Source organism: Oryza brachyantha, chromosome 11 (assembly GCF_000231095.2).
Source record: "Oryza brachyantha chromosome 11, ObraRS2, whole genome shotgun sequence".
NCBI lineage: Eukaryota > Viridiplantae > Streptophyta > Magnoliopsida > Poales > Poaceae > Oryza > Oryza brachyantha.
This window is the reverse complement of record NC_023173.2, coordinates 15,176,423-15,189,548: the sequence shown is the minus strand read 5'-3', so window position 1 is coordinate 15,189,548 and position 13,126 is coordinate 15,176,423. Positions and strand designations below refer to the sequence as shown.

General features: G+C 35.7%; 1 protein-coding gene and 1 long non-coding RNA gene across 4 annotated transcripts; one reads left to right on the top strand and one right to left on the bottom strand.

Annotated features, from left to right (window-relative positions):
• Positions 1-6,230: 6,230 nt before the first annotated feature.
• On the top strand, positions 6,231-12,360 carry LOC102722990 (LRR receptor kinase SERK2-like). 3 transcript variants are annotated; one of them, XM_006662979.3, is made up of 12 exons: positions 6,231-6,422; positions 7,677-7,851; positions 8,705-8,837; positions 9,323-9,394; positions 9,492-9,635; positions 9,736-9,807; positions 9,910-9,975; positions 10,056-10,123; positions 10,203-10,340; positions 10,481-10,828; positions 11,127-11,521; positions 11,811-12,360. In XM_006662979.3, exons 2-12 carry the CDS (start codon positions 7,782-7,784, stop codon positions 12,132-12,134), a joined length of 1,830 nt encoding a protein of 609 aa, XP_006663042.1. In that variant the 5' UTR covers positions 6,231-6,422; positions 7,677-7,781; the 3' UTR covers positions 12,135-12,360. The 3 variants fall into 3 exon arrangements, with proteins under 3 accessions (XP_006663042.1, XP_006663040.1, XP_006663041.1); XM_006662977.3 differs by having other exon boundaries at positions 7,639-7,851; XM_006662978.3 differs by lacking the exon at positions 6,231-6,422 and adding an exon at positions 7,469-7,522 and having other exon boundaries at positions 7,639-7,851.
• Positions 8,831-10,207, bottom strand: LOC107305316. The gene is made up of 3 exons (XR_001551438.2): positions 9,599-10,207; positions 9,463-9,514; positions 8,831-9,374 (listed from the first exon to the last, which is right to left on the bottom strand). It is a non-coding gene; the product is annotated as an uncharacterized LOC107305316 (long non-coding RNA).
• Positions 12,361-13,126: the final 766 nt, after the last annotated feature.

The window sequence follows — 13,126 nt, the reverse complement described above, 5'->3', positions numbered from 1 at the left end:
CACTGGACGAATGGATGATGCTGCATGATGATCTCTAATTCTCTAGCAGTATCAACCACAATCAGAGGGAAAAGAAAGATCAGAAGAGGGCAGAGAAAGAGGAAGACATGAAATTGACAGAATCTAGAAGGCATTCAGGGAGTTAAGTTCTCAAGCAGAGAAGAGGATGCTAAGTGAACAAAAACAACATCACCGTCAGATTGTTACCCAAGCCAAGAAAATTCCACGAGATTTGGAAGCTTCTGCAAATTTTTTCCAGATTTCGTCCTTGTTTTCATGCATCGGTATGGACCCCAAATTTGAATTTTTCGAGCCATGAAAGGTGCCGGAGACAGAGACATACGCAGCATCCTGTCTGGATGTATGAAACTGTTCTGCTTGACTACTGTTGCTTGACCAATAATTGCCCCGTCTTTCACTTTAATCCAATGCATTTTTTTCCCTTGACAGCAATGAGTAATTGAGTACACTCAATCAGAAAATTGATCACCTATGCTAGTGTGATACTGAAATTAAGGAAATTACAAGTGCACTAGTGGTGGGACCAACGTGTTCCGACCAATCCACAAAATTATAAGCTTGCGTAGTACTCTATCTATGTTTTTTATACAACGTTATTGACTTTTATGTTTATGTTTTATCAATCGTCTTATTTAAAAATATTATATAATTATTAATTATTTTGCTATAATTCAATTTATTATTATAGGAACTTTAAGTATGACTTATAATTTTATATATTTGAATATAATTTTTACATAAGACAAATGGTCAAACGTCGTATAGAAAAATATGGAGAGAGCAATAGTATGAATACATTTGGTGTGAATTGTGTGTATGAGTACAGCTAAACCTATGTATTCCGAATTTTGGAAGAAAAAGCTGAAGGTAGTAATATTGCATGCTGATCTAGCTATGTTGGAAACCAACAACCTAACATATGAAATTCGAAAAGCAGTCTATGTGTTTAGTAATGGGAGGAGGACAATCATTCGTAATTTTTTTGGGCTAAGAATCCCTCTTTTTTGTTTATGAAAGGTGGAGACTTTTCTAGTTGTCTGCTTATAATCTTATCCACTGACCACTGCCATCTATTGCGAGTGAGTGGACTTCATTGAAGAAAATGTGTCGGTACACCACTTCTAATCCGAGAAAACATAGCTCATCTTTTCACTTTTGCTTATACTCATAATTCAAATTTTAAATTTTAAATTTAAATTTGGAATTTATTTTGAGGTTTTTCATCGTATTTTGTTGTTCAGCCTTTGTTTTTTATCCCTACGAACACGCTTATAAACTTTTTATTCACAAATTATCTTTCGTTTGCAAATATGTTGTTTGTTTTTTTATTAAAAAAACAAACAATGAACCCTATAATTTACATTCTGGTCCTCTAGTTTTCAATTATACTTCATGTATTTTTAAATGAATTATGTTGTTGATGTTTGGATGTTTGATCGTTTTTTATATTATTAAGCATGAAATTTATTTTTGCATTTTTGCATTAAATATTTGAATAAGAAATGGTCAAACATCATGTGTAAAGTCAATAGCGTCATATATTTAAAAAATTAGGTATTATATGCTCCATTGTGATATCTACTTTGGAAGGGTCAAATTAGGACTTCAAAAGCTATCACTCTTTATGTATGAACACTTGAAGGTGATCCAGCTACATATGTACGCTGCTCATGGGCATTTCTCCATGTCCCATAGAACTGTCCTTCAGTCTCTAGCCCTATGGGATCTTGTCTCTTCATTAGGGCATTCTCTTTTCTTGCCCTAGAATTCTGGGAAGAGACCAAAAGGCAAAAGCCATGGAAATATGGAATCCAGACTATTTTTAGGGCAGAACAAAGCAGTGAAGCACATACACCTGGATGAGGAGATGGGAGAGGGGAGATGGATGAGGATGAGGATGGATTTTTTTTACACCTGAAGCACATACACCTGGATTTTTTTTCTTGTTGGAGAGGGGAGATGGATGAGGATGAATTTGGAATAATGCAATGCATCATTAGTTAAATGGGAAGAGAATATATACGGTTAACACTCACTGTATTTACAAGACTTTTCTACAGATCTTGCTGGTCATTTTTTAGTTCGGGTGGTGATCAGGTGGCTAAGCTTGAATCTTTATTTGAGGTATGTGACACATAATTTGAGCTTCATTGAGAAGATTTTACCCTTTATTTTTAATCTTGTTAATTTTTAATTCTCTGTTGAAAAAATAGCTCACCTTTTTCCATTGGGCACTGTTATGGTACATTTTACTAGTAGTGATAGTATTGTAGTAAAATTTAGATTTAATTATGTATTTTTATCAGTATATTAAATATTTTATTGGAAACTTTGGTAATATATTTTTATCAATTTATCTATTTTAACATGATATATGACATATAAATTTATTCCAAAGTTATATAATTTAGTTTAAATTTTACCCTTATAGAATTTCTACTTTACATGGGCACACTACCGGCGTAGAATAAAATCATATCTATTGGATCGAAAGAAATGGACAGCTCACGGTCATTCAAGTGTACCTTAAAAAAAAACCTTGCCATTAGGCTTGATTTTTATTGTCATGTTTTTTTCTCTTTTTAAAATATTTTCTCTTATTTAGCTGTACACAGGAAGATTTAGTTCAAGTTAAATAGGAGTTGTTTCTTGTCTAGCTTTTGTAAAAGGCTAAAACTATCTATCTAAGCAGGGTCTACATCTCGGGTTCCTATATGTACAAGATAACTTTACATGATACCTTAGTTTCTTCTGTACTCAACTACATTTGGGTAGCTTCAACCTTGTGGCTGTCTAGAACTCTAGATGAATATATCCACAGGTAATCTTCACAAAGAATATATTGACAGGCACAACTAGATGCTAATTAATCTTGTGGTTGTAGATTTCGATGGCAAAAAGGGAAAAGGAAAAACAGATTTCAATGGGGATGTGGATTTTCTGTGAACACTCTTGTTCTCATAGAAAGGCAGCATTTTTTTCTCCCCAATCACTATGAGGAAAAATTGACAAGAAAAGGAGAATTGATCAGGAATTAAATTGATCAGGTGGCTAAGCTTGGATATTTGAGGTGTACAACACACATTTGAGCTTCATTCAGAAGATGGTGCCTTTTTGTTTGTTAAAAAAATAGTTGACCATTTTTACTGTTAGGTCTGGTTATGATCTGTTCATAGGGATTAGGAAGCTTTAGCCAAGTCGAATGGGAGGTGCTATAGGTATTTCTTTTCTAGTTTTCCTTATGCTAAAAGGATAAAACTATCTGATGTCTAAAGAAAGACTGCATACCAGGTTCCTATATACATGTGTGTCAATATGTAGAAGCTAATTTACATGCACCCTGTTTTTTTTTCCTTCTACTTATGCTTAAAAGCAAAAAATTAAATTTTTAACTTTAAATTTAGAGTTAATTTTATGGTTTTTTCACCAAAGTTTATTTTCTAGCATTGCTTTTAGATCGCTATATTATTCATAAATTATTTTTTATTTGCAAATATATTGTTTGGCTTTTTCATTAAAAAAACAAACAATCATCCATACCTTATTTTCTTCTAGAGTCAATGGCATTCTGGAGCTCCTACGTTGTGGCTATCTAGAACCCTAGATGAATATATTGACAGGTGTCTTCAAAAAGAATATTATTGACAGGCACAACTGGATGCCAATCCATGCATCCTGCGCTTGTGAAATTCCCATGGTGAGAATTGGATTTTATTTCTGTCAGCACTTACAGAAAACAACAAGTTCTTCATCCGCCAAAATGGGATGAGGGAGTCCCTCTTTCGCTATTATTTCTGGAGTAGAACGGTGGCCTTTCCTTATCAACATGAAGAATATGTCCCTGTGTAGTTTTCAAAAATTTTCACGTTCCCTCGTCACATTGAATCTCTGGACACATGTATACAATATTACATATAGTTAAAAAATAATTAATTGTATAATTTAGAAGACATTTACGAGACAAACCTTTTGAGCCTATAGTCCATGATTAACCCTAACTGTTGCAGGAACTCATATGTGCTAATGACAGATCAATTACTAAGCTTAAAAAATTTGTCTCGTTGTTTTCTGACACGCTATGTAATTAGTTTTTTAATTAGTCATCAAAATAATCTTTCGACATTCGGTCAAACATCCGATATGATATCCAATCTAAAAGTTTTCGCGAACTAACCAGCCCTAAGTACTATGAAAAAAAAAACATCGCTGAGGAAGTAAAGGCCACCGTTTTACGAAGATAGGGAAGTTCCCAATGTTGCAGTGGGTAATCCTATCTTTGATGCTTAATCATCTCTGGCAATCTTCACTCCCCAACAGCATAACAGGCATCCATCTCCATCACATATTCTGTGTCTGTCACAATCGGAGCTATGAAACTCTGTATACCGGAGAAAAGTCAACAGTCAAGAGATTCCTTTTGATTTAAGGGTGATTGTTTGTTTTTTAAAAAAACCAAACGACATATTTATAAATAGAAAATAATTTGAAACAAAACTTATATACGCATGTTATTGGCGATCTAAAAATTAAGATTGGAAAATAAATTAAAATAAAAAACTCTAAAATCAACTTCAAATTTAAGACTAAAATTTAAATTTTAGCTTATAGGTAGAAACAAGTGTTAGTTGCACGGAATAACAGCATGGAACCTTGCAAGTTGCCACCATAAGAACAAAAAGATGCCACTAAGTAAAGTACCTAACTTTTGTTTAGTTTATTATCAATTTGTGGCAGGGGAATATAAGTTGTTACTTGTCAGTGTTGGGCGCAAATTTATATAAGTAGAACAATGAATCTAGAATTATTTTAATTTACTTTGGTAACTTTCTGTCAGCATGGTACAGTAAACATATAAAAATATAGCAACCTGCAGCTATAATACTCCATCCGGTTTTTATTACTTGACGTCGTTAATTTTTTATCTACATTTGACTGTTCATCTTATTTATTTTTTGGAAATATGTAAAATTATAAGTTATTTTTAAAGTTCCTTTAGTAATAAATCAAAATAATTAATAATTATATAAATTTTTTGATAAGATAAATGGTCAAACGTAGATTAAAAGTTAACAATATTAAATAAAAGAGTAGAGGGAGCAGTGGATTAGTAATCAAATAGCAATAATAAAAAAATAAATGATCTCAGGACTGTACAGGATGACCGTGTGGTGTCCTAGTCATGAACGGTAGGTACATCTTGGCAGATTTATAAGGCACAGGGCAGAGTATACTGTTGACCAGTAATTTGTCTACCACAGATTGTCGTTTTGGATCCTAATATCCTATGGAAATGCATGGTTCATCGATCAACATCAACCCTAATACTCGAAACACATATCTCACTTACTACCTCGGTTCCATAATAACTTCATTTTTTTCTATATCCAACGTTTGACCATTCGTCTTATTTGAAAAATTTATAAAAAACTTAAAAAAATTAGTTACGTATAAAGTACTATTCATGTTTTATCATCTAGTAAGAATAAAAATATTAATCGCAAAAAAAATTCAAATAAGACAAAAAATCATTATATCAAAAAACTGAAAAATGATTTTATTTTGGGACAGGTGTAGTATGTTTTAAGGAATTAGAGTCCAGATCATCGTATAACCCATTGTATAGGACTTCTTTTTATTTTTATGTTTTATTCTTGCATGGTTGAATCCACGTAGATTTGTTTCAAAGTGCAATATCATACATCAAGTGGGACCCTTTTTCTTAAAATAAATAAATTGAGTGGCACTTGACTGAGGGTATTGCTGAAAAATATGAACAAAATGCAGGGTAGTTTGGGCAATTATCCTGCTTACCACTTACAAGTCAATGGAGTATGGAAGCAGAGTCTCCTTAACAATATTTAAGGCACAAATTTCTGTGACTCAAGTTCAACACTCCCTATGCCCACACCAAATACTCAGAACAATATCTTATGCAGAAAATACAATCTTTCGGTTATTAGGAGATGTAGATGTTCTGTTATTAGTCGGCTGATCAAGTAGTAAATACAATCTTTCGGTGCTCCCAAAGGTATCAAGGTATTTGCAGACAGTTCTGCAAAATTCCCCACTTGTGGACGGCTGAGATCTGTTCTTCAGGGAGAATCTGTATGGCTATCTAATCTGAGCCGTCCATTGCAACATCCAATGAAATGGCTGCTACCTGCTCTCTACATGTCTCCATTGTCTCCTCCAGGATGAGCTCTGATAAATACTTCTCAGTCAAGTTTTCAGTCAGCAACTCTACTCCATGGCTTGTCTCTGAGGCCTGAGCTCAGTTCTGAGTCTCTTGACTGCGGAGCTGAGACCTCAGGTCATCTTTCCTCCAATCTCTCATACGAAAGGAACAAGTTTTAGGAAGCTAGAAGCAAGGACCTGTACATCCTTCTCTCTCCCTCTTCTTGGTAAGTTCTTTTGCCACTATACATCTCATGAGCAAATTTATCATCTTAAGGAGATACTATCACTATTTTTTATTTTTTATGTAAAATTTGGTATCTTGATACTAAGAGAAACTAAATTTTACATAAAAAATAGTGATATATCTTGGTACCTTCTCAAGGGTAATAAAATTGTTCACATCTGATATGGTTGACTTGTGAATCTGTTCGGCTTCCTTCTTCCTCTTCTCCATCCGTTTGCTTCATTCATCTTCCTGTGTCATCTGGTGATTCCAGTCTCTTTCTTTTATTGAGTTTAATGGTTGTTAAGTGGAGCTTTGGGTTGGGGGAGGTTTACATGTTTACATGGGGAGAAGAGGCATCACTATTGGATTGGAGGGATGGATGAAGCTTTGCTGTTGGCTCAAACACTCTGCAGAACTGCAGAAGCTTCTGTTTCTCCAAGCTGCAGATTGCAGAGCTGAAATTTCTCGGAAACTGAGAGAGAATCAGAGAAGTGTTTTACTTTGCGCGTATTGAAGTTGTTTGCAAGTATTCAGAACAGGGGTTGTGAACTGTGAGAAGTTGCTACGTAGCTGCAAAGAAAAGATGGCGTCTTGTCTTGTCTTTTTTTTTAATCCATTTATTCCTCTATATTCTGAACAGTATTAGGCTTTGTTTGAGCTTCTAGCTTCTCCAATGATGGTTCCAAAAACTTTTTTAAAAAAACAGTAGTTGTAAAAAAATTAAGAGCAGTGGTTGCATGTCTTTTGTTGTGACATGTAAAATAGCACATTCTTTCTTTAGGACAACCTTTGTTTCAGCTGTAGCATACTTTTGGTATTTAAGGACTACCTTTTAGACAATATAAGGTCGTTTGGACCTACCATATTTCTACAGAGAATCTTACTGGGGCCAACTTCTATGATAAAATGTAGTTATAGAAATCCAATCAGGTCCAGTGACCACACCAGGACTCATATACAGTCAAGAGACACTGATCATATGTTGTTTTTCACATACAATAAATCAAAAGAGTTTGAAACAAGAGCATATCTTTATAATTTCAGAAAGAATCCCAGACGCTCTGAAATTTCTGCTGGAGTGATTCTTAGCCTGTTCAGGTTAAAAGCCTTATTTTTCCAATTTAGCAGAATTTTGTCGGATTTCCTCTATATCTGTTATTGCCAGTTTGCTCTTCAGGCCTTGTGAGTGTGATACACATCATTTTATTCTTCAGTGAGGCAACTTCTTCAATCAAGCAACTATCTATCGCAGACCTCAAGATCCAAAGTGCTTCTGTTTTCCATTAAGCAAGAAGATACATTCAGCAGTGCTTCTGTCCCTGAAAACCAAACAGATTGATAATACTGCCAAGAAAGAATGAAGCTAATTGCTTTTGGGTTGTTATTACTGGGGTGTATACAGTCTTTTGCTACACCTGATTCCCAAGGTAAGTACTTTACACTATGATCTGTACTTTTTCAAATCAGTTGTTCATATGATGCTGGGATTAGATGAGGCAACTGAATCAAACCGAGAATTTTGACTACGAACTTCAGGGGATATTGCATTATAACTGCTAAGAATAAGTGTGTGTTGGGGATATGCCTTCTTGTCCTTGTCATCAGTCAAATATTTGACTACCAACTGCACAATAGATTCTAGAGCACATGTACTTAGGGCTTTTTTAGTTCATGAAAATTTTTAGGTTGGGTGTCACATCAGATGTTTGACCGAATGCGGAAGACTATTTCGGTGATTAATTAAAAAAACTAATTATAGAGGGTGTCAGAAAACCACGAGACGAAAATTTAAAACCTAATTAATCCTCCATTAGCACATGTGAGTTACTATAGCAGTTGTGGCTAATCATGGACTAATTAGGCTCAAAAAGTTCATTTCGCAAATTCCCTCCAAAATATGCAATTAGTTTTTTTAACTGTACTTAATGTTCTATACATTTTTCCGAAGATTCGATGTGACGGGTAAATGCAAAAATTTTTGGAACTAAACAAGGCCTTACTACAAATCTAGTAGAAATCATATCAATTACCCCTTCAATTGCTGTAGTACATCTGCATTTTCTTTGAAGGATGCACAAATACACTTCTGCAGCAGTATATAGCAAGGTTCCTGGATCGGCCAAGTACTCTGGCATGCTCTAACTCAGTTGAGCAATCCAGATTGCAAATAAGACACTTGAATAGATGTAAATCAGAAGGATGTCACCAATTCCAGTTCTTTTCCACTGAATGCGCATATCATAATTTGCAAGTATGACAAATCTTTTTTTCCCTCGGCAGTTGTAATACTACATCAAATAAGGATGATGCTCAATGACACTCGCGGTGTTGTGAACGGTTGGAATGATAATCAAGTTAGTCCCTGCTATTTTAATGCTATCATTTGTAATCAAGACCAACAAGTCACTTCAATGTAAGTTAACCTTACATTCTTCTTAAATAATTGTTCTTTTGTGCTGAATGGGTGAACAGTTGAATGATTTGTGATAATTATTCAAGGGTACAAAAGAAACTAATATATAGGAAGTTGTTTGCTAAAATTGCATCGTTTAGGAGCTGGGAAAAGCATGCACATTAATCCATTCTTCCATTGCTTAAAAAAACAACAGGTGAATTCTGAAGTCTGAACACAGAACACAGAATTCCTCGTGCACATTAATTCATCTTGGCAAGGTTGCTATGCCTATGCAGCTATGCTAAATGTAAATTTTAGCCACTGAACACAGGAAAGAGTTTTACGCATCCGTAGCACATTTTTCATGCTATTTTTGCATCCGTAGCACATTTTTCATGCTATTTTTTTTTCATATTTGTACTATTGTAAGTTTGTTTCTAGTAAAAATAACATTATAACTTTGTAATCGCATTTGCTTGATTTCTCATTTCTGAAAATTGCAGAACTTTGAGCTCATCAGGGCTATCTGGAGTCTTGTCACCCCGAATCGGAGACCTACCATATTTACAACAGTTGTAAGCTCAGAAATCTAGCCCTAAAAATATATCATAACTGAAGATTAGTGCACGTTAAAAGATCTTACTTTCTGCTTTGTTACATTTTTGGTCTTAGATTGCTGGACGGCAACAACATAACTGGAGGAATTCCACAAGAGTTAGGGAACTTATCAAGCTTAACAACTCTAAAACTTGGAGGAAATAATTTAATTGGCTCAATACCTGACTCTCTTGGCCGTCTTTCAAAACTCCAAAATCTGTAAGTCAAATTCTGAGTTTTGTTGATAACACAAGTCAGACCATGACTCAGATTGTAGCAGCTGATCGTAGTAACCATAATAATGTGATATCTTGAACAGGGACCTGAGCAAAAATCACTTAAGTGGTAAAATTCCAACCTCTCTATCCAATCTCCCATCGCTGAATGATATGTAAGTTGGCCTTTTTCTGCTGATAAAATCAACTTCCCAAAATATCACCACTTGAATAGCAATTCCATTATATGATGTATCTTAACTCTCTGCGATTTGCAGTAATCTAGCAGACAACAATCTAGACGGTGAAATACCCAAACAGCTGCTTCAGGTGTCCCACTACAAGTATGGGCTATCTTGGATATATTAAAACAATTTTGTGGTGGTTTAGCGTTCTGATAATAAGTGCAATGTTGTCATTCCAGCTATATAGGCAACCAATTGAATTGTGGCCAACACTTGATTCCTTGCAAAGGAAGCGATGTAAATACAGGTAACATAGAAAGCAAGGTGGCAATTTATATTGCACCCACCATTTGGATCAAGAAACAATTCCCTTCTTTTATCAACAGGTGGATCAAAGAATTCCATAGTCAAGGTGGTTCTTCCAAGCATCGGTGGAGCAGTCACTCTAATTGTTATCGTAGTTCTATTTCTGCTATGGTGGCAAAGAATGCGCTACCGACCTGAAATATACGTTGATGTTCCAGGTTAGTTCAGCAGCACAATGTTTGTGCGATGGTTACCATTGAAAATATATTCAGCTAAGGAAGCATTTTTACATGGACTGAAATAAATTAATAAAGACTGATTTTTTTACTAAGATGATAAGCATGTACAACAATTTCAGGTCAACACGATCACAATCTGGAGTTTGGGCAGATAAAGAGGTTCTCATGGAGAGAGCTCCAGATTGCAACCGGCAATTTCAGTGAGCAAAGTGTTCTTGGGAAGGGTGGTTTTGGTAAGGTGTACAAAGGAGTGCTTCCAGGTCCACATGGTAAAAAGGTTGCAGTTAAAAGACTGTTTGAAGTGGAAAAGCCTGATGGGGAAATAGCTTTCCTGAGAGAAGTTGAATTGATAAGCATTGCTGTGCACAAGAACATATTAAGATTGATAGGATTCTGCACAACTCCAACAGAGCGACTTTTGGTCTACCCTTACATGGAGAATCTAAGCGTTGCTTCCCGTTTGAGAGGTAGTAACTAATAGTAACATAAGAATATCACTTTAGCCTTTTTTTTAGACTATGCATTCGTTTAAATGATTGGTCCTCATTTACGATGTCAATTAAAGCATGCGATTGTGGTAAATTAGTTAATATGAGAAAATGTGGTATATTTTGAATCGTGAAAAAATAACAAGTACAGGCAATTGAATGGTTGGCTTATGTATTTCTTTAACCAGGTTATCATAACAGACATAGTTCTTCTAGATAATACAAATGCTAAAAATATCTAATGCAGCAGTACTACGGATGAAAAATGTGTATGCAGATATAAAACTAAATGAACCAGCATTAGATTGGCCAACAAGAGTGCGAATTGCCCTTGGTGCTGCCCGTGGTTTGGAATACCTTCATGAGCACTGCAACCCCAAGATCATCCACCGTGATGTCAAGGCAGCCAATGTCTTGCTTGATGCAAACTTTGAAGCAGTGGTAGGAGACTTTGGGTTGGCAAAGATGATGGACATAGAAAGGAACACAGTAACAACCAGGGTTCGCGGGACAATGGGCCATATAGCTCCTGAGTACCTGAAGACAGGGAGGCCATCAGTGAAGACAGACATATTTGGATATGGTGTCATGTTGTTAGAAATTGTGACAGGAGAGCGTGCAATCTTCCCTGATTTCTTGGAAGGAGCAGGCGAGATCATGCTCATTGATCAAGTAAGATATCATTACATTACCCTACTATCGTTTATAAGTACCCAAGAAAGTTAGATTGCACCATTAATAATAGTTTATGAAACTAGACAATGGAAGCATATTAAGATCAGATAGGAGTTTCTCACCTAAGTAATTGATATGAGTACAAGTCAGGTATAACTGTGAATGATGCTTGACTTATTGAATGAATTATGGAACTTCCTTACATCTTCTGAACAATTAAAAAGTTGGTGTCTCATCTTTGACATAGATGACCCTGATGGGATTTGACTCTTTGGTACATGTGAAGGTGAAACTATTGGTGCAAGGAGGACGATTGACAGACATTGTGGACCGCAACCTGGACAATGCATACAACTTTGAAGAGCTGGAGAAGATTATCCAAATAGCACTCCTCTGCACTCATGTGGAACCTGATCGTCGCCCTGCTATGTCAGAGGTCGTGCAGATGCTGGAAGGCAACGTTGTCCCAGCTGAGCAATGGGAGGAGTGGCAAGTGGCTGAGCTTGCCCGTCGGCAGCAGTATGAGATGAGGCAGCAGCAGCAGCTGTTCAGCTTCAGTGAGGAGTCTCTCAATATCCAGGAAGCCATTCAGCTGTCTGGTGGCAGATAGCTGGAGGATCATACAACGAGTGAAGGGAGACAACAGAAGTATTCTGTATATATGTGGATTGTTAGGAAATAGGAATAGCTTATAGAGTCCTTACAGTTTGCGTAAGAAACTGTATCTAACCTTTATGCTGTGAACACCATGTATGAAGTTACATCTAGTTCAGACACTCATGTGTATGCTTAAACTACAGACTACTATAGATTATGTTCTATAGTGTTTCTCTTAATGTGTACTTGGTAAAATGATAACCCTGTGAATAGATCTTGTACATGAAAGTTTCTAACATACATGCCCAAACATAAAGTATTTAATAAACTCACATATCCAAAATATTATGTTATTCTGGACCTGTTTCCTCAGAATGTCTCGGTGGCTGTTTTTCTGGGAATGTCATGGTTTTTAAAATCAAATGTGAACTGAATAAATGCCCTAAAAGCTTCTGTTCAACATGTTACTCTCAAGACATTAACAGTTCCTTTCTCACAGCAAAAAAAAAAAATGAATGAGAGATTTTTGCTAAGGTTGTGAGGGACTGAAGGTGATAGGATAACAAAGCTGATCATTAGCAATCATGCAACAAAGAAAATAATGAAACTAAAGGCACCAGCCTGGAGTTGTGGAGAGTGGCTTTCCATACAATAAGATGTCTGGAAACAAACAAAATACTGGAATGTCAATGGAGGCCAGAAATGTTCCATGAAAACCCATAAGAGAAGGCCCAGATAATAGGACAGACATCTTCAGCATCGTGGAGGCAGCTCACATTGGACAATTGATACAATCAAGACTGTATTTTGCTTACTGGAAAAGTAATTTCCTGGACTTATCAGCATCCACATTGGTCATTGGCTTGGTCAGTTTTCTAGCTGAGATTTCATCTAAAAATATTTTATGTGTTACTTTTTATCAGACAATATAGTAACTAATCAGTCCCTTGTTTTAGCAAGAGATTTGCTGATATCCAAATATCCTGATATTATGGGTAGTTAAAG

Coding starts and splice junctions, on each gene's coding strand:
- LOC102722990 (XM_006662979.3), top strand. CDS start 7,782: ATGAAGCTAATTGCTTTTGGGTTGTTATTACTGGGGTGTATACAGTCT. Junction 9,395..9,491: donor CTACCATATTTACAACAGTT/GTAAGCTCAGAA, acceptor TTTTGGTCTTAG/ATTGCTGGACGGCAACAACA. Junction 11,522..11,810: donor AGATCATGCTCATTGATCAA/GTAAGATATCAT, acceptor GTACATGTGAAG/GTGAAACTATTGGTGCAAGG.